This window comes from Megalops cyprinoides, chromosome 15 (assembly GCF_013368585.1).
Source record: "Megalops cyprinoides isolate fMegCyp1 chromosome 15, fMegCyp1.pri, whole genome shotgun sequence".
Classification (NCBI taxonomy): domain Eukaryota; kingdom Metazoa; phylum Chordata; class Actinopteri; order Elopiformes; family Megalopidae; genus Megalops; species Megalops cyprinoides.
The window spans coordinates 2,898,846-2,918,869 of NC_050597.1; the positions used below are offsets into that span (position 1 = coordinate 2,898,846).

At 44.9% G+C, this 20,024-nt stretch overlaps 1 protein-coding gene across 3 annotated transcripts; it reads right to left on the reverse strand.

Moving 5' to 3' along the window:
* Positions 1-3: 3 nt before the first annotated feature.
* Positions 4-18,446, reverse strand: vrk2 (VRK serine/threonine kinase 2). 3 transcript variants are annotated; one of them, XM_036547383.1, is made up of 14 exons: positions 18,321-18,446; positions 17,688-17,976; positions 17,286-17,431; positions 16,014-16,069; positions 15,559-15,628; positions 14,163-14,250; positions 12,157-12,265; positions 11,651-11,743; positions 11,152-11,284; positions 5,897-6,017; positions 5,068-5,126; positions 3,827-4,005; positions 720-887; positions 4-378 (listed from the first exon to the last, which is right to left on the reverse strand). In XM_036547383.1, exons 3-14 carry the CDS (start codon positions 17,410-17,412, stop codon positions 4-6), a joined length of 1,578 nt encoding a protein of 525 aa, XP_036403276.1. In that variant the 5' UTR covers positions 17,413-17,431; positions 17,688-17,976; positions 18,321-18,446. The 3 variants fall into 3 exon arrangements, with proteins under 3 accessions (XP_036403276.1, XP_036403274.1, XP_036403275.1); XM_036547381.1 differs by having other exon boundaries at positions 4-381; XM_036547382.1 differs by lacking the exon at positions 17,688-17,976 and having other exon boundaries at positions 4-381.
* Positions 18,447-20,024: the final 1,578 nt, after the last annotated feature.

A 20,024-nucleotide genomic window follows, 5' to 3' on the forward strand; every position in this document is an offset into this window, starting at 1 on the left:
AGCTCAGAGAGGCAGCAGCTGCAGCAGCACCAGGAGGAGGAGGATAACAGAGAAGGCCCCGCCCCATCGCCCCAGCCCCCAGGGAGAGACCTGTCCGGGAGGGGCTCTCTCCCTGAGGGAGTAGGCGGGCTTCTCATGCTCCAGCTCATCTTGGGAGCCCTCCTCCAGCCACCTGTCTCCATTCATGTCCTTCCACCTGTCTCCACCCTCCTCTCTATACCTGGCTCTGCCCTCATCCATACACTTGTCTCCGCCCTCCTTCCTCCGCCTGGCTCTGCCCTCTTCTTGCCACCTGGCTCCGCCCTCCTCCTTCCTCCCGGCTCCATCAACCTCCACCTTCCTCGCCACTCGTCTGGGCTGGGGCTGTGTCCGTTTTTTCTGCTAAAACATGAAAGGGAATCAGAGAGAAGGAATCATTCATGCACCGATTTTGACTGAGATTTTTCAGAACTCAGAAATCACATTATTCAAGAGACTGTTCAAATAAATTACATTTAACTTGGCACGTTTGAGGATTTGGGTTCATTTTTGATGTTGAATATGATTTTTTTTTTTTGTCAGTTCCCAACAGCAGCACATCATCACACACCTTAGAGACACACGTCTCTGTTATGTGTTGTTAATGTGCCTTACAAAAACCAGCTCCTTGAACTGGCCCTCAAACAGACAGGTTTGTAATGTGACTGTCTGACTCATCCTCTGTGACAGCAGCTCGTTACCTCCTCCTGGGCTGGGCTCGGGCTGGGTTTCGGTGCTGCTCTCGCCCTCCTCTGGGGCCGGGTGTGGCCTGGCTGCTCGCCTGCATTGGGCGTCTGGGTGTCCCCCTCCGGAGGCGACTCTCTGGGGCTGGACTCCGCTTTGGCCCTGGGTTTCGCTCTCACCGGCTTCTGCAGCAGGATTACAGGAGGAACATTATGCCAGTCACTTTCCACAAGATCAGCAAATGAAGCAGTTTTTCCAGTGCATGCAGCACTCTGCCACTGGTCTCTGAGGGACCTCTGCTTTGTGCAGCTTGTCCAGCTGGCTTTTGGATGCGTTTATGCCCCTGCAGCCATCACTCCCGAGGGCAGGAATGCACTTTTATCACATATTGATTCCTGCATCAGGGACAGAGTTAAGGAGCAGGGTTGGCGCCTGGTCAGATGCATTGGTTGGAGTGAAGGTGTTGCAGTGATGTAGGAAGGAAGGAGGTAGAAAGGCTTTCCTCCACTACCTCACACTGTCAAGTCTGGAGTGCAGGCAGTGACCCAGCACAGAGAGAGAGAGAGAGAGAGAGAAAGGAGTCCAATACAGGCACAGGAGAAAGAGTAGTCCTATAGGGGGACAGAGGAGAGAGAGGAACCCTACAGGAGAGAGGGAAGTCCTATAGAGGCAGAGGAGAGAGCAGAGTCCCATGGAGGGAGAGGAGAAGAGACCGAGAGGAACCCTATAGAGGGACAGGTGAGAGGAGGAACCCTGTAAAGAGAAAGGGGAGAGGAGAGAGAGGAGGAACCCTACGGAGGAGAGGAGAGGGGAGGGAGAAGCCCAGCTTGCTCACTGCTCTTTCAGTGACCTGGATCCTGAGAGGAGAAAAGCCCTTGATTAATGATACTGTCGGCTCTCCCAAGGTGGCAACCCTCCAAACTAAATTTGGCCACAGATCACTTCTGGGGTCAGGTGCCGGGAAAGTAAACTTCAGAAAGTTTACACTCCGTAAAAGCCAGAATATCTCACCGTTCGGCGCACTTATGAGTTTCAGGCAGAAGGGTGACATTGATGGTATTGTTTTAACCTCCCCCCCCTCCCGAGAGCTGCAGTCTGACCGAAAGAAATGTAACATGACCACTGAAAAATGTGACTACAAAGAAACGGGGGAATCAAATATTAATGCCCTTGGTGTTGACACTGATCTTTTCCGTCTGGTCCAGGGCTGCACTGCTGAAGGTGGGAGGAAACCTTCCAGAGATCTGAAACAATCCATGTGAGATTCGCCTTTTTCCCCCCAACACAGAACATACTAAATCTAGTCTCTTTTCCTTGGTGTGTTTCCTGCACGCTGGATCCAACACAGACAGTGCTGACATCTGATTAGACTAACAGTAGACTGCTTAAGGTACAGAGGACGTGCTGATAAACTCTCTAGGATTCATAACAGCTTCTCTTCTACATAGTTTATAGCCTTTAGTTTATAGTAGTTTATAGCCTTTAGTTTATAGTTGAATATGTATATGGTTTAGCTTGTGCCTGTACGTAGTATATCACTTATAAAGGTCACAAAGCCCCAGTTAGCAGCAGTACTCTGGGCATTCCACCTCAGTTAAACGCAACAGGTTTCGCTGCATTTGGCGAAAGCGAGGTGCTCATTTCTTCAGTAACCAGCTGGATCCGACAGCCTGTAGCAGTGTGCTTGAGGGCCACTTGCTCCGATAGAGGTGTAATTGTTTGAGAACAGAGCAAGGACCGGAGGACAGTGACGGAATTGGATGTTTTTCGCCGGCAGTAATTTACCCACGCAAACACGAAGCCCTCCTCAAAACGCTTTCCGGCTCTGAAGAGAACCGAGGGCCACGCGGCTAGCGTGTGTCAAAGGGAGGCTCTCCTTCCTGACTGAAGCCTCCCTGTGGCTGTGAAGGATACCTCTACATGCATGCACGTTAATGGTCCCTCGTTTTATTCTGAAGCAGCTAAGCCCGGCAGCTTGTTGCTGTCAGAAAAACAATTTCGCAAACTTGCTCGTGTGCATGTACCCCTTCAGGGCAGTGCATGACATCACATCTGTTGCCATCGCACACCCTATCTGTTTTTGGACATCCCACCGCACATCAAATATGCAAATCAGTAATGGACGGAGGAGCGCTTGGGCGTTTAAATGCAGCAGATGTTGCTGTGCGGCTGATATGTGTAACTGTGAGTACATTTGCGTCAGTGATTGATCTTAGTCAAATCATCTGCTGAAATCTTATTTATATGCAAATACAGTAAAGTAACCACCCCCAAAATCTCAATGTACCCTGAGCGGGTACATATGATGTTATTTAAAAGTCTAAGAGGAAAGGGGGAAGGATATATTTGGGATACGCCTCACAGCAGATACTCACAGGCATATGTGACAGACATGAAAACAACTGTTAAATGGAAAACGCCTATGGCATTAATGACAACAGCCCAACAGCCTCATAATGGAAGCTTTAGTTTAACATCGGATCAAACTGTTGGGCAGTTCTACACAGAGGAGGAATAATAAATATATAATTCAGACTGGTAATCTTTTGCCCTTTGATAATGTGTGTGAAACCCACAAATTGGCCTACTAAGGCATTTGCACAGTTCAGGGGTTCAAGTTAGCCGTGATGGCTATCATCGTTAAGTGATTGAGACGACTAAAAGCTGCCCACTCCAGGCCTCTTGAGTCACGGCGAGCTCTGACACGGGGTTGGCAGGGGGTGACTCCGTATATGGCGGTCAAGATCCGCCGCTTTGTTTTAATTGAGAAGAAAATGTGACTCTCATTTCTCTGCATAACTGTTCTGCAGCTTGCAGAAAAACCTGGCCGCAGAGAGTAATCCAGGAATCATCAGAACAAGACTCTTCCCTCACTCACTCTCAACTATTTAAACTGCTTATTTATCTATACACATACATATTTTTTCTGTTTGTTTTCTTCATATTAATACATTTTAAATGTGCTGGCCGGAGCTGGTAGTCCAGACTGAAGTTAGAGTCCAGACAGGTCCAAAACAGTATCCGGCCCATACAGATAACCCTCACAGCCTGTACGGAGTGGGGCAGCCTAGGCCGTCTGGTCCCCCTCGAGTTTGGAAGCTTCCACAGAACCCCTCGCACTCACTCTGTGGGGTGATGCCGCGCGGGCGTCCTCCTCCCTCCTCGGCCGGGACAGGTCCAGCGGGCCCTCCTTGCGCACTGTTTTCGTCCCTCTCTCCGTCAGCTGGTCTCGGAGCATCTGGTAGTCGGGCCTCTCTTTGTACCCCAGGGACTTCACACAGAGCAGGAACCTGGCTACTTCCCCTGCAGAACGGACCAGAGGGACAGCCGTGTTTACAAGCACTGCGGGGCCTTTCCCCTTCCCCTCGAATGACCTGTCCTCCCAAACCCCAGACTCCAACACACGCTAACGCTATGCTGTTCTACTACATACTAGCGCCAGTACATGCTGCTACCAGCAAAATCCACCAAATGCAATGTGACCAAGTAAACTATGCCCAACAGGCAGGGTGAGAGTAAACAGATGCTAAACGTGCCTGCTAACCGCTCCGTCTCACAACTGAAGCATTTCAGAGCTTGTTTCTGAGGGTGTGTGTGTGCAGAAGGACTAACACACAGTGCCCAGGTTCACCTCTCTGATGACATTTACCCCCCTGTCTCTCTCTCTCACACACACACACACACACACACACACACGCGCACGCACACAGAGAGCGCTGACACACCAGGCAGGCCCTTTCACAAGCCCCGTAATTACACTGCACCGGTAAAGAAAAGATTTTGTGCAGCGCCGTACTGTTCCTGCTCCGTGAATCTCGGCGTTTCCGCAGAGGGTGATGTCACTCCGCCGAGACACAGAGACAAAGAGGGGGTATGCAGCACTGCAAAGTGAACGATTTAATAAAATATTTGACTGTTTATTTGTGCATATTCTGCTGTGGATAAAAAAAAAAACACTGAAATGTGTGGTCTGTGTTAGGGACCGATGGAAGGAGGCTACAGCCGGGCTGACAGTGGCTGTATCACCTGCATATTACTGATGCATGTTGCTGGTCTTATCTCCAAAGTCCAGCCAGAGCAAACCTCTTAAGGAGGGGGAATGAGGCACACTAATCATACATCACAGAGCTGTTTTGGGAGCAGGCATTTGCTACCACCTTTGTCAAAAAAAAAATATGCATAAGAGTGGAAAAGCCCCATTTTGCCTCCTGTGTTGTCTGTGGATTGGGAAAGGGTTAAGGATTCCCTTATGGGAGTTAAAGGGGTAGAGGGCTTAGGGGTTGAAAGCAGACCCCCATTTTCTGTCAATAGCCACAGTGCTGTGTGTCTGCCGTGCTGAATCCCCTGCTGGAAAAAAAACCTCACCCGTGCTGCTTCCAGGAACTGACAGCTCCATCACTGAATCGGGCAGTCTCGCCATCAGCCTACAGAAAACCACAGAAGAAGAGTGATTGCGTGTGAAGGGTAGGACAAACGCGAGACACTTTAACTCTAAGCATAAAACAAGCTGCAGGGACACGCAGTTAAACCACATTTCTGCACACTCATAATCTGCTTATATCATCATGCATTTTAATTGAGGGAATTCAAGAGCCAAACATTTTTTTTAAATGGTATCACGTGTCGAATGATTCAGTAAGAAAACTTGTGTTACCATGCATATGCCATTTTAAAATGCAACATTTTAATTTATTTAGGGGTGTGTAATAAGCGTGTCATATCAGAGCACCCTTTTATTCTTGTGCAACCACAACGCATAACTGAGCACTTGCAGACTGGAGGTTGGGCCCATTTTGAAACACATGAACCTGGCAGCCTACAGGCACCTAACAATTCACTAAAGGCCACTGCACAGTGGTGTGAAACACCCTGGTGGCCAAAGCCCACCTTTAACCTGGCAAAAAGAAGCCGATTAAGCTCCACTGCTTTGAATTCCAGGTCACTGTAACTGTAACTGCTAATGACATGGTCTCAGTTGATTATAACTAAATTTCTAAATTCAATTTTTATCAGTATTCAGGGTTAATCTGTAGAATTCTGACTCGGAGGCGCTCCCAGGACCGTGCAGGCCGAGAGAGCTGACAGGCCTCAGCCTGAAGCCGAGGTGCTGAGCTGGGCCTGCTCTGCAGCCTGGGCCCCGGGGGGTCACCCCCTCCGTCAGGGTGCGTGAAAAACCGCGAGCGAGTGATCCTACTTCGCCTTGGCCTCCTGCACCTCCGCCGGCTTCTTCAGCACTGAGTCCCAGGGCAGCTTCCCGCACAGCCAGTGGAGCAGACAGTAGCCCAGAACCTCCAGGTCACCGCGCCGCGAGGGGGCTGGGGGGGGGGGGGGGGGGGAATGAATGGATGGGTCCAGGGATTAATACCTTCTTCTCAAGACAGAAAAAAAGCACTTTGATTAAGGGCCCTGCTTTCCATGAAATACGCTTAATAAAGACAGGCGAGCAGGAATGATGAAAAAGGAGGGAGGATTTTGTTTTCTCAGCTGGTGCATCACCCGAACTCCGCTCTGCACCGGGTTCACAGACAAACAGGGACTTCGAGGAGGGACTGGGAGTTGAAAGAGAGGGTCAGTTTCCCCTGCGCCCATCCCCCTCCCTCCCCCGGCCCCTGCGCCGTCCCTCCCTGTCTGGCTTGTCACGGGAACCTGATCCTCGCGGCCTCTGACATGATCCAGACAGCCCGCGGCCCGGCCCCGCCACTTTCTCCGAGAGAGCCAGGCAGTAAAACAAAGAAATAAATGTCTGCAGCTAAATTGCTAACACATGTTGCTAGAGTCCATGGGGTCCGCACTGGCCATACCAGAGACCCTGAGAACAGCCTGTGTGCCAGAGAGCTCTCCTGAATCCTGCCATTACACATAACACAACTGCCACCTAGTGTAAACACGCATCCCCCAAATCAGACACATTTTTCTCAAACCTGCTTACAAGCGGAGGCATAAAGCAGGCTTGCTGCTCCCTCCTGCTCCTGTCTGCGTGCTCGGTTCAACGTGGAGGTCTAAACCAGATCTCGTGTCGCACAGTAAATGTTTGTTCATCCATCTGAAAATGCCAGTGACCTCGTCACAAAAGAAGAGCTCCTCTCAGATCTGATTCCAGGTGAAGCCGGATTCCGAACGTTACGGAGCGGCTCGAGAGGACTGGCTTGGGGCCTCCACTTGCCACAGCAATGCCTGGTGAACTGCACAGAGGGGAGAGATCTCCCTGCAGGACCTGGCAGCCATATTCAAACAATAACACCGTGCACAGTACACTGCTCTGCATCTCCCAAGGAGTCCCACACTGCTTCCACACACACCCCAGCTCTGTGCATGCTTTCCCTGCATAATCGCAGCCACCTCCAGGGCATACGCCAACAGCACACACAGCATTACACAGGAGTAACCTGAGCAACATCTACATAACAGCTACACAGCCAGAGGATCCAAAGCGATGCTAAAGTGGAAAGAAACCACAACTTCTCACATTAAAAATCACAGAAAGTAAGGCTGGATAACGTCTCCAGCGTGTCCGATTTTTTTTTTTTTTTTTGAATGATTTCAACAGTAGAACAATTGCTGTGAATGACAAAGGCAAGCAGTCCAGTCAAAACTGAGGATTCCAGCCATTTGATTATGAAAATACAGGCACGCACGCCCTGCGTTTGGTCCAACAGAGACAGCGTTCCCAGTGGAAGCCCGTTAGGAGTGCTCTTCCCTTATCACCCTCCCCTACTCGCCTCTTCATTGGTGCCGTTTGCCAGCTATTCTTGGGAGGGTCTGAATTTGCTCGCCTCTTTGTTTTATTTTCATGAGAGCTACCACTCAGCTGCACCAAGAGAATAAGCTACAGACACACTGTGGATTGCAACGTTGTGCTTTATCTCCCGCACCAATGCACTGCGCAATACAAAACGCTGCTCGCAACAGTCACACTGACGGCTGCATGCCATACCCCGCATACTATACACATACAAACACTGTAGCTGCAATAGTTTTTGAATGAATTGGTAACACACAACTGTAGCATTTGGAGTCTACAGTAAACCAGGTAGAATAATTTACTCTAAACTGCTTTTATCATTTAAAAGATAAGAAAACATCTGTTTTTTTGTGCCTATTTTCACCTCACAACTTCTCAGATCAGTGCATTTCAAAAAAAAACCCTTGCACACATTTTTAGGTTTCTGGAATCATCTAAACAAAAAGAAACAAACTGTATCGCATTAACTGTGTTCTTATGAAAAACTCTAACGCGAGTTCATCAATAAGGGTAAATTAAAACACATCCAGGGTCCTGCCTGGAGAGTTTCACCAACTCAATACTGTAACAGCAGCACTTCTCCAGAGAAATTACCTATCGACTGCATTCATCAAGGAGAGAAATCTCCACCACATCCATGACTGCCATTGATCCCTGCACTTGTTTAAAAGCTCAGTTACAGCCAGATACACAGCAAGCTATAAACCGGAGAAAAGAAGCCCTCTCTGTTCTTACAGACCTGAAGCAATTAAACAGATTTACCAGTTTTTATTTGGTTCAGTTTTTCAAATTGTCCAAGATAAAAATGTTATTACATACAGATAATTTATAAATATTGGTAAACGTTATGCCTGCTTTATTCATAGGGACCTCTGAAAACAACACTATACCTACATTACAGATGCATATGTTGTTTCTTTTTTCCACTTCTGTAGTTGATTCTGACATTTGGTGAACTGAATAACGAATCTTTGTCTTTCAGTAAAGAAAAAGCTGTTGTTGCATGAAGATCTTGGAAAAAAAATTATAATAAATACACCAAATAGTATTTTTGTATGAGCTATTCTGCACAGAACCAGTGATAACACTGCTGCTTTACTGGTAAAACTGAACCACTTAATCAGCAGATAATTATCTAATGCCAAAAAGTGTGCAAATAAAATGGCTGGCTGACATAATAAAGATTATTTGTAACTGGAGATGATGCTGAGACAGTTTACAGCTGGAATCATCATTTCCAGCCAACATGCTTCCAGGATTCTGCAATGTATCATGTCCGGCAAAGCAGACAACGCACTGTATACTGACAGACTCTCTGTTTTCTGAGGAGGAATTAATGACATTAAAGTGTCATAAAAGCGCTTAACACTGACCCACACATGTATCAGCAGACTTTACAGATTCTGGGATCAAAAGGGGCCAAACCACACACCCTGGCGTGGCATGTTGAAACACAGTGTTGCACAGGGTCCTCAAAGATCTTTACAGCATGTTAGCTGTAGAAGCTGCTGCTGTCCTATGTTTTTAACAGATGCCCTCAGACCTTGGGACCTCTCCTAAAACATTTGTTATTTCACTCCGCAGGAATCAGATGATACATGTACTTATACATGTGTAAATGGCTTTAGCACAATCCCAGAGTCCTTCTGCCCAGACTGAGAGCAAAGCAGTGTGGAGCAGGAGCCTCCTATAGGTCGAACAGGATTCTTACAGGGAGAACACCGTGAGGTCACTCAGCGTTTTAAATATTCATTGGTGGATAAGAAGAGTAGACTTTTATTTCAAAAACTTTGCGTGTGAAGAAGGAATTTAATGGGGCATTTCCCAGAAACACAGATTCTTTCCATTTTAGACCTAGAAAATCTGACTGTGTGGTTTGGTTTGGTGGCAGTGTTACCTCAGCATGTAACAAAAAAAACTGAAAAAGCAGATTTTAAAATGGTTTTAAAAACATTGTATGTTTGGTGCTGGCGGTGACATAGACTGCAGAATATGAGGAAGAAAGTGACTTCCTTTCTGGAGAGCCAACGGAAACAAAGAATGAAGGACACATGCACAGAAATATATTATTAATAATAATAATAATAATAACATGGATTCAACACTTATAATCCATGACAATACCCATAACAAACCAGAAGAAACTATGGAGCCATATGTATATAATATAGTCCTAATAAGAGATAGAACCTCTTGCCTGATACCTTCCTCTTTGGTGAGAGACATGTCACGTGAGAAACTCCCTCAGCAGTGAACGGCAGTAACAATATTTTACCACTAGAGGGCTGGAAAAGTCCATAATAGTACTATATTTACAGGGTAACTGTTCAGTTCTGGTTTACATACACCCAAAAACACTGTGGCTCTAGGAACACAAATTCACAAAATAACAGGACACTACATTCATTAAACTGAAAGCAGAACTAGCTACAGTAATCAACATTTGCTTCCTGTCTCAAACATATTAAAATTGACTTTCTCCTCTTTATTGCTGACAGAGCATCTTGTCCTTCTGTAATGAACCGACCATACTGATAGACAGAAACACCATTATTAGCACATCATGCTGTTTATATATTTATACATATAAATCCGTATATATATCAAGATCCTGCCCTGTCCTCTCTCACTGCAGTGTTGTCACTAGTGTTTAGAGTCGTCTATCAAAACATCAAAGGTTTAATTAAAGGTAAATGGATACAAGATACAGGTTATGACTTTAACTAATTAGGGAATTGTTAAATGGAGTCTGTCTTGGGATGCACAGCCAGAAAGATCGATATCCAATAAAAAGGGCTGTGTATGTCATTTGCCAGCAAATGTGTTTTCGATATCTTGAGGGAGAGCATAAAAGGAGACATTAGGGACTGAGGAGAGAGGGGAAGGCCCTGGACAGCAGAATAAACACTATAAAAGTGTGCTTTCATACAGCTAACCTGGCAGGGGAGAGAACAGCCTGGCACAGAGAGGGGGCTTCTTCCTAATCGATTCCATCATCCCCAGGGTGTAAAGCAATGAGGTTTTCCTGATTTTTGTCACATTTTCTGAACGCTCCTGACCAATATGAGCCTGGCTGTTACTGTTTCATCTGACATGTAAAATGTGTACAAAACAAACACTGTAACAAATACATTTTAATGCACCTTTCTACTCTAACCTTAAACCTGTGTAAAAACCTAATCACCAAAGAGTGCTCATAATTTTAGATAATCCAGCAACAGACATGTCTTTGCAATTAATTATGGAAATTGTGGCAAATTATCCATGCACTGATATATCCATGAGTATCACAATTTGTTTCTTTTTTATATTAGTATTATGTAACCCCTGTACTGATTTTTTAAATATAACATTTTTAAGTATAAAACACCTTTTACTTAAGCACAAGTTTACATGTAAGCACTGGAATCTGCATGCAACTATGTTTACAGTGAGTGCCTTTTTAAATAATAAACTAGTGTATTTTTGCAAATCTTGAAATGCACTCTACTGTAATCTGTATCATTGTGATCCTAATATTCTAATATGTATCATTTAATGTAAAATGTGATAGACAGCCCTAATAAACAGTATAATAATAAAGGTGGCAACTACTAATGAAAGAAATAAATCTCAAGAAGTAACTTGTTAGTTACTCTCTATGGTCTTTTTTTGTTACTGACCTTTAACCTGTGTATATTTTCCAGGTAAAGACCTAAGCTCCTTACCGACTCCATTGTGCGCGTCAGAGCTTGTGTACTCTATCGTGCCGTTGTGTCCTTTCTTTGGGTTCTCTTTGTACTCCTTGTGAACTCCGTCAGGGCAATACCTGTAGGACAGACCATAGTCTGCCAGGTACACCTGCAAAGGTGAGGACATGACAGTGAGGAGGGTATTACCACAGCAGAGAGATGATTATGGATAAAACTTGTATTAAAATGTATACATTTACATTTATTCATTTGACAGACACTTTTATCCAAAGCGACTTACACAGGTTACAGTTGTTTTACAATGTTATCCATTTATACAGCTGGATATTTACTGAGGCAACTGTGGGTTAAGTACCTTGCCCAAGGGTACAGCAGCAGTGTCCCAGCGGAGATTGAACCGACAACCTTTCGGTTACGAGTCCTGCTCCTTAACCACTAAGCTACACTGCCACCCCAAAGGAAGAAACACAACACAGTCCAGACTCAGTTCTTGACAGTGCTGTATTCTATTTACCTTGTTGGGATCTTTGTAACCCAGTAGCAGATTGGCAGCCTTTATGTCAGCATGGACATACTCATTGTCATGAATGTATTCCAGCATGTCAAGCTGTCAGGGTAAAGCAACAGAGGAGAAGCTGTCACAAAAGAATCATTTTAACAATGTGGTGTGTTACCGGCGTTGACCACTTCCACCGCTCAGAGCATCAAATACAATGAGACCAAGCGCACTAAATTCCAGGGTTGCCGATGAATGCAGCATTCAGATCCAGTGCTACAGTAGCCATCTGCACTGACGTTACATTATTCTCATTTAGCAGATTATCTACAGCGACTTACATATGTTGCAATTTTTACACATTATCTATTTATACAGCTGGATGACTATACTGCGGCAATTGCAGGTTAAGTACCTTGGCCAAGGGTACAACAGCAGGGCCCCAGCAGGAAATCGAACCAGCAACCTTTCAGTTACGAGCCCTGCTCCTTAGCACTCCGCCAGACTGCCGCCCACTGACTCACCAGGAGGCATCCCAGCCTGAGGACCGTGGGCTTCTTCAGCCTCCCGCCGTTACCGTCACACACCTTCTGCAGGTCGCTGCCCAGCCGGTCCATCACCATGAACCGGTACCTGCGGTCGGACGGCACAGGACAATCCTCACACAGACATCTCAGCACAGCCGCAGCATCAGGCAGGAGTGAAAATACACATAAATCATTACAGGAGGGAAGTCCAATGACCTCTGCTGCTCACCTACTGTATTCTCTTATGGTGTAACCCAGAGCTATGTTTTGGGATCCTTTTTTTACATGCTGTGTGTGTCATTGTTTTTTCTCTACTGTTTCCTATCAGACCTGTTATGTTTACAAAATGCAGGCTGAATTATATATTCTTCTGATTGGCAAAATCCTGACATTCTACTGCTGTTGAGTTCTACATTCTCACCCTCTGACATCAGTCTCCTCTGCCAGAGTCACAGTAAGTCAGAATTTCTGCCTAATCCAGTTCCTTAATGTCACTCTTCCTCTTCCATCTTCAGTATGGATGTACTACTGCCATTGCAATGTAACTGCCAAAGTCTACTACACACACTCTTCCTGTCCTTCAAGATACAGCTCAGTGAATAATATTCATGCATGTCCCCTCAAATTCAGCTATTCATATCTCAATAAGTTTGTTCTTATTATTAGTAGTACTGTATTTCTCTAATAGCCCATGTGATCACCCCCCCCCCCCCCGATCATGAAGTTTGTGTATCTACCTTTGTTTATATTCTTAATGGTTTTGAACCTCAGTCTGGACATAAATCCCATGAAACCCCACAGTTTGTACATTATGTCTGAAAGTATTTCAAAAGTGCTGGTGGCATTCACATAAAATCCTTTCACACAAAATCTTCTGACAATGTTTCTGCTTCAGAATCAAACAAGAAACTTAAAAATGTTCTGATTTGTATAACAAAAAACCACTATGAGCTGGTATGTATTATGCATCTTAACTGCATCAAGACATCTGCAGAACATTTTTTCTACCCTGTTTCTCAATATTAAAATAGTCTGGTCTCATCTGACCCCATACCCTTTGTTCACACTGGTATTTCACCACTGAGGGGCCCTACATTTTCTCCTGTTTGCATATAGTATTAGCTCGCCTTTATTACCCTTGAGTTCCAGCCAGACGAGACGCTTGTCATTTGTGTGTAAGCAAAACTGCTTCTGGTGTCATGTGACTGCACGGTAACCATAATCAGCTGGCTGAAATTTAGCAGTGCACAAAGCATCTTTTATTTTCCACATCTCAATCAAAGATGAAACTCACATGTAGCAGCTATAGCAACACAGGATGGAATGTTCTAGTCAGAACATAAAATCATTTTACCTGCAACTTGCCTGGGAAATTCAGGAAAAGGCTTGGATGTACACCTCGGAGTAAGGCTACAGCCTAAATTCCTCACCATATCCAGGAGAAATGCTTCATTCCACACATCTGCCATTCCACCAGTATGATTTTGGCAATGTGTACATTTATGATCATCAAGACCATCATCACTTGGGTCAGGCTGAGCCGGGCCTGTGCTTACAAATGCCTGAGTATCTTGGGCTCAGATCAGGTGTGGACCAAAAGGACTTGGGGTTGGGGCTTTTAGTTTAATCCCTTAATCAATTCCTCATCCTGGCATTGATAAGTAGGAGCATGCACGTGAACTGCTTGTTCACCTGCTAAATTGCTTTCCTTATTTTAAAATATATACTTAATATTCTTTAAGTATTACCTTACCTGCTTTATTTAATATTCCATACACTGTTATTAAAATGTAATATCTTGCTCTATATCTTACATCGGTCCTTTAACTATAGTCATATGCACTCTACACTGATATCCTAGAGAAGGCTGCACGGCACTGTAGACGAAATGATGAAAAATAAGATTTGCTTGCCTCTATACCTCTACATTGGTTCCAGTCAGGTGAGGAAGTGCAGCATCTGCACTCCTGTTTCTGTAGAGATGTTTTTAAGGCTTTTCATACCGTGTTCCATTGTATTCAGACAGTCCAGAGCCGTAGTAGACTGGAATCCCAAGGAAGTCCAGGTGTCGGCTCCTCTTCCACTTCAGTACTGTGAGGCAGGAGAGACGGGGTCTGACTCCTGATTTACACACATGTAACTTACATACACATCCTGTTACCTTCAAAAAACAATCCACGGTGTCCAAACACTTCTGCGCACCCACATATGTAAACATAACACTGAACACATGCTCAGTGAAATAAATAGAGAAATAAATCGTGATGCACTGGGCCTCACCTTGAGGACATTTTATACACTCTGAGAACCCATTTCGCTTAGCATCAATGCATGCGCTGGGCATGAGATAGCATATCTTTTTTTTGTTGTGGAACGCTTTACAAAAGATACTTGGATTAGATGAAACGGTATCATTGTTAGAATTTAAAAGATCTCATGTATTTAAGAGATTTGATCTTTGTAGACTAAAATATTCAGATAGTTGGATTGCTTTGAGGAGAGAACTTATGCTTGAGAACACATTGAGGACAAACTTCTGGATTTGTGTATCTGTTTTGTAATCAGGTTACAATGTAATGCACTTTCCCTACTAAATTTCCCGCCAGGTCTCTCCCAAAAGATGTTCTTCATCTCAAAGAGACTTCCTGGTTAAATAAAGGTTCATAAAAATGTGGAAAAGCAGAGTTCAGACTATTCTGGATCCATTTTATAAAAGCAATATGGCAGAAAGTTAAGAGAGTAACTTAAGAATGTTAAGGAAAAGGAGGGGAAAAAGTTAGTGATAATTCCCATCGTGTGAACTGCATTTCATGAAACGCATTGCATCGTGAACTGAATGTTTTGTCTCATGCCTATGAACCACATGTAACCACATGTTTCTGGGGCTGACACCCCCCCACCCCCACCCCCACCCTGGGCTACCAGACGGTGGAGGTCTCCCTTAGCATGGCACAGAAACTGTGTTACAGGAACAGAGCAGGTCTGGCTCTGTACCAGCCCGACAGGTGGCCAGGAGCCCCTGGAAGAACCAGCATCATTATTTGCAATTTGGTCACTCTCAAAATTAGAGCTAAAACAAGCAGGGACAGCAGTAACAGCCACAGAGGTGCATGTTTTCTTTGGCTTATTAATTCCAATAGCAGCTATAATTTACATGCACTGCCACTTCATCAGTGAAACACTCTCCTCAGGCTAGTAGAGCCCATTGTCTATGCATTTCCTTTCCGATCTATTTTTCCCCTTTGCCTCGGACACACAATGTGAGGTTAATGTGCTCGTGCAGCACTATCTTACAGGGATTCCAGTTTTATTCAAAGGTTTCAGTGGACAAACAGAACAAGCGGTAAAGAGAAATGACCTCTGTCAGGCCTAGCTGTTATTGTGAAGGGAGATACTCACAACTTTCCGGCTTTGCCGCCCTCTGGTAAAATTTCAGCTCACTGAACAAAGGACCATTTTCGTGATATTCCTGGAAAGCAAGGCCACAGAAATTAAATATTTTAATAGCCCTCTATTCTGATGACTATCTAAGTACATCTTGCTTACAGACATTATTTCAATTATTTAAGTGATAACCTTTTCTTAGGAAAGTTTTTTCTTTGAAGATTTGTTAAAAATTTGAAAATGACAACAGAACTCCAAAGTTGAGGGAATGCACTGATCTGTTCAAAGTTCTGAACATTTTACGCAACTGTCTCCCCACTGAGGTTCCCTCTTATTAAAAACTGGACACAGGTCCTACTGAAAACAGGGTAAGTGAACAGCAAGTGACGTCCACAGCTGGAACGAACAGCAGGCAAAGCACTGAAAATGCCCTGACCAACGACAACCACACACCCCACTGCTCTACTCACAACTTTTATCACGAACTCAGAGTCATCTGGAACAGGCGCGTCCAATCTCGGGGAAGCTAAAGGAGGAAAAATAAATATGCCGTTACAAACGATAAAATGATTCATAAACTCCTTCTCCCTGGTAGCCTTGATCTGCTGGGACTGCATTAGCTTCCAAATCAGCACTTTATTTCATGCGTTTGCTGCACAGCTAATTCGGCAACTCTGCCCCCACGCTAACCCTCCGCCCTGCCTATTCCCTCCACGCTTCATTAATAGGGGGGCACCCCTGAGTGTGGGGGTGTCAATGAGGACACGGGGGAAGTCGGGGTACCACGCAGGGACGACATATGCATGCAGACAGGCAGACGGAGGACCCCACTGCCTTTAGCTTAATTACGGCTATCTTTTGTGTTACTTGCTTACCCACAACACACTGGCATATTGAAACATAAATACATGCCACACAGCCTCATGCTGGACACAATTACTAACAGCACAGACTGAAGGAAAGACAAAAAAAATCTAATCAAAGCTGATTCCTTCTGGATCTAGAGGATGGTTGAGCTTTATAAGACAGTCCTTTTGAGCTGAGATTCTGAAATTGGCGTAGTCTGTTTACACCACTGATTCTCAATCCTGCTCCTAGGGCCCCCCCTGCTCTGCATGTTTTCCATCTTTCCCTGCTCTACCTACCTGACTGAACTCATCAGTGGCACTTTTGATTAGCTGAGCACACCTGATTTAATCAAACGCATGTTAGTCATTTCAATCAGGTGTGTTTGGAGCAAAGACAGACAGAAGATATGCAGGACAGGGGGGCTCCAGGAGTAGGATTGAGAAACACCGGACACCATATACTGTTCATCCTATTAGACACAATTTTAAAATACTGAGTGCTGGTTAGTCTACTCAAAGGATTAGTAGATATGAACAGTGATACACACTATAGAAAAGATGCTGATCTGCAAAATGAGGATATGCAGAATGTTGTAAGATACAGACATTTAAAGCAATAAGGAAGTGAGTTATTCAAAGTGGTAACCATGTCAACTGTGAAAATAGAAGATCACATTCCTGTTCAGCACTCCACCCAGTTGTGCAACTGACTGAATAAAGTGTACACTGGGTGTGGTGTTTAAAAGGGAGGAACGGCTGTTACATGTTTTGGTCTTAAACATCATTTACAGATACGGGCACCTCAAGGCCGCCTGAGGAGTCCGCAGAGGTGCGGGAACACACTGTGAGAGACAGGATCCGGAATGTCCGGGAGAAGAGACCACAGTACCGTACCTAAATAAATCAACCCAAATCCGCCTCTGCCGATAATTTTGCCCAGTCTCCAGTGCTTCTTCTCCGCGTCGGTGAGAGTCCATCCCTCCGGCAGTGGGTTAGGTAGGGCCTTTCTCCTTGGCGGCATTTCTGAACACCTGAACAAACTGATAAAAATACATAAATAAAATGAGGATGCTCACATCTATGATTTTGCGATGTAAAAATCACAAATTGTTGTCATGCACAATTACAACTACACTGACTCTAAAAGCCACTCTGAACGCAGAAATTCTGTAAATCGAAACTGGAAGTATAATAAGTAACATTAAACATATAGTGATTTGATTTAGCAAGCCAGCAATCATCAATGAGAAAATCAATTATCGGTTATTGAATGTATAACATTAGCGAGCTGAATACCTGGCTGTCGCGTCGTGGCTGCGTCGCTACATAAAGTTTATCATCGGCAAGTTAAACTACAGCAGGAAGCCCGGCGCGCTGGGATCCCCCTTCACTCGCTCCTCCGCGGGATATGCCTGCACATGTCCGGTCCGATACTGCAGGTCAGCTGGCCGGGGGTTCGCATTAACGTCACCCTGACCCGGACGGCATACAGCCAACACGACGTCGGCAGCAAGCTCCGGTGGCAATAACCGATCTCACGTCATATATTGACAGGCGACACGCGCTCCAGGTCATATTTCATCAACTAGCAAAGTGGAGAAAAGGAACAGAAACAGAAACCCAGTGAAAGGGGTTCGAGATTACACAGCTGAATTTAGGATCAGCCACGTAACACGCGAGTTTATGAAGATGGTAGTGACTGAAAATAAACAGATAAAAGACGCCAGCCTCCTGCTAGCTAGTATAAATAACGAAATTAAGAAACAGTAGGTAACTAGATAGAACATACTTTTCGATTGGACGAATGCAATTCATAGAAAAAAGGAAGGAGAGATTTATTTTGCCTGTTAGCTAGTGGATGAATATATAGCTACCACCTAACGGACAACAAGGGAAACTTTGAATGATTTAAACATAAGAATACTTTACCGAAGTTGTGCACTGGGCGGGCACTTCCAACAGGAGTAAGGCACTAGGGCTGTTCTGTGTGTTATAAGGCTGTAGATCGCATTTATCTTGACCCCAAGTTTCAAAAAGCGTATTGTAGAGGCGGGATTAAACATTGCGCCCAGATGACGTAAGGGCTGCCCGTCCTTTCGTTTTGTCACAGCTGCGTCGACTGCGCAGATGCACCAAGCTTGTTGCCTATATACGGTGTGTCCGTCTCACTCAACCACATCCACGTTCGATGCGGATCAGTGCATCTGTGCAGACCACAGGCGAACGTGATCTACAAAAACATAACTGAAAGTTTGTGGAAAACGTCATCTACTGTATAACGCTCCCCCAACTCCCAAACAAGCGAATCGTAAACTACAGTTTAGGCAATTAGACCATTGAATGCAATTGTGCGCTGCATTTGTAAATGAATGGTTTTAGATAGCTGACTAATAACAAAGAGCAGTTTAAACTAAAACTGATTAGAGGATGAACTAAGACAAGTAAACCTGAACTCTGAGAGGAGAAAACAAAAAGCGTCTCATAAAGAACGAATGAATGTGTACGTTCATGTTACAGAGAAATATTGTTCACAAATAATGGATTTTATTCCAGGACACGCAATTCTCAACCCATCATGACATCGAAATTTAGCTGTACTGTTAAGGGTGTGCCGGACTTGAAAACTAAATACATGACAACATTGATTATATATATTTTTTTTTCTGTCAAATGAAGTGCGAATATGAACTAAGCATTTCTGTAAGGAGGCAAAAGGTGCTGCGCAGGGTTCCAGACTATGTCCATGATATTATACAATAAATAATATCATGAGGAAAGATGGGTGAAGTATTCCCCCCCCCCCCCCCCCCCCCCCCACACACACACACACACACACACACACACACACACACACACACATACACATGTACAGTCATCTGTGCGCTTATGACTGGCCAGAATACCACGAACACTCTTGGACTGCCCTTTGTGGTACAGGTGAGTACTCACTTCTATTGTTCAGAACACCTCCTACAGTTTCTTTGTCTTAAAGGAAAATTCCAGTCTTTTTGGGGAGGCAGGGCTGCCTTAGTTGTTTCTGTTACAGAACAATAAGTAATCCCTTATCATGGGGCTGTTAATAGGCCCTATGTTGCTTATATAGGCTATGGCAAGTTTTTCCATTTTATGAGGTTGTGGTAGACACAGAACGTATTTGAGGTATTTCTCCTTTTCTTAAATTGTTAGGCCAATGGCAAAAGCGACACAGGTGTGCATTTATTATTATTTTTTGTTGTTTGTCTGCTTTTCGAGTAACTCCTCATCTCTCTTGCTGATTACTTTATTCTGTGAGCAGATCGGTGATCTTCGTTTGCGAGATGAGTTTGTGTCCTGCAGCTTACCCCTGTCCTGTTACGTCTGACCGCGTGTTTTCATTGATATTCCGTTTTCACCTCTCGCAGGTATAATGCGTCCCGCAGTATTAGCGAGCGGTGATGTAACTGATGGCGGAGATAGCGCGACCACACTTCATTAATCATCGTTTTCATGTGTTGTATCGGAGCGGGCGCAAAGCTGTCCGCGCCTCCAGTGAGGACACACCTGCAGGGAGAGTATTGATCAGCCCGCCCCCTCGGGGCCCAATTTACGCACCCGCGGGTTTCGCCACGGCACACACCGCCTTGCCCGCGGTAA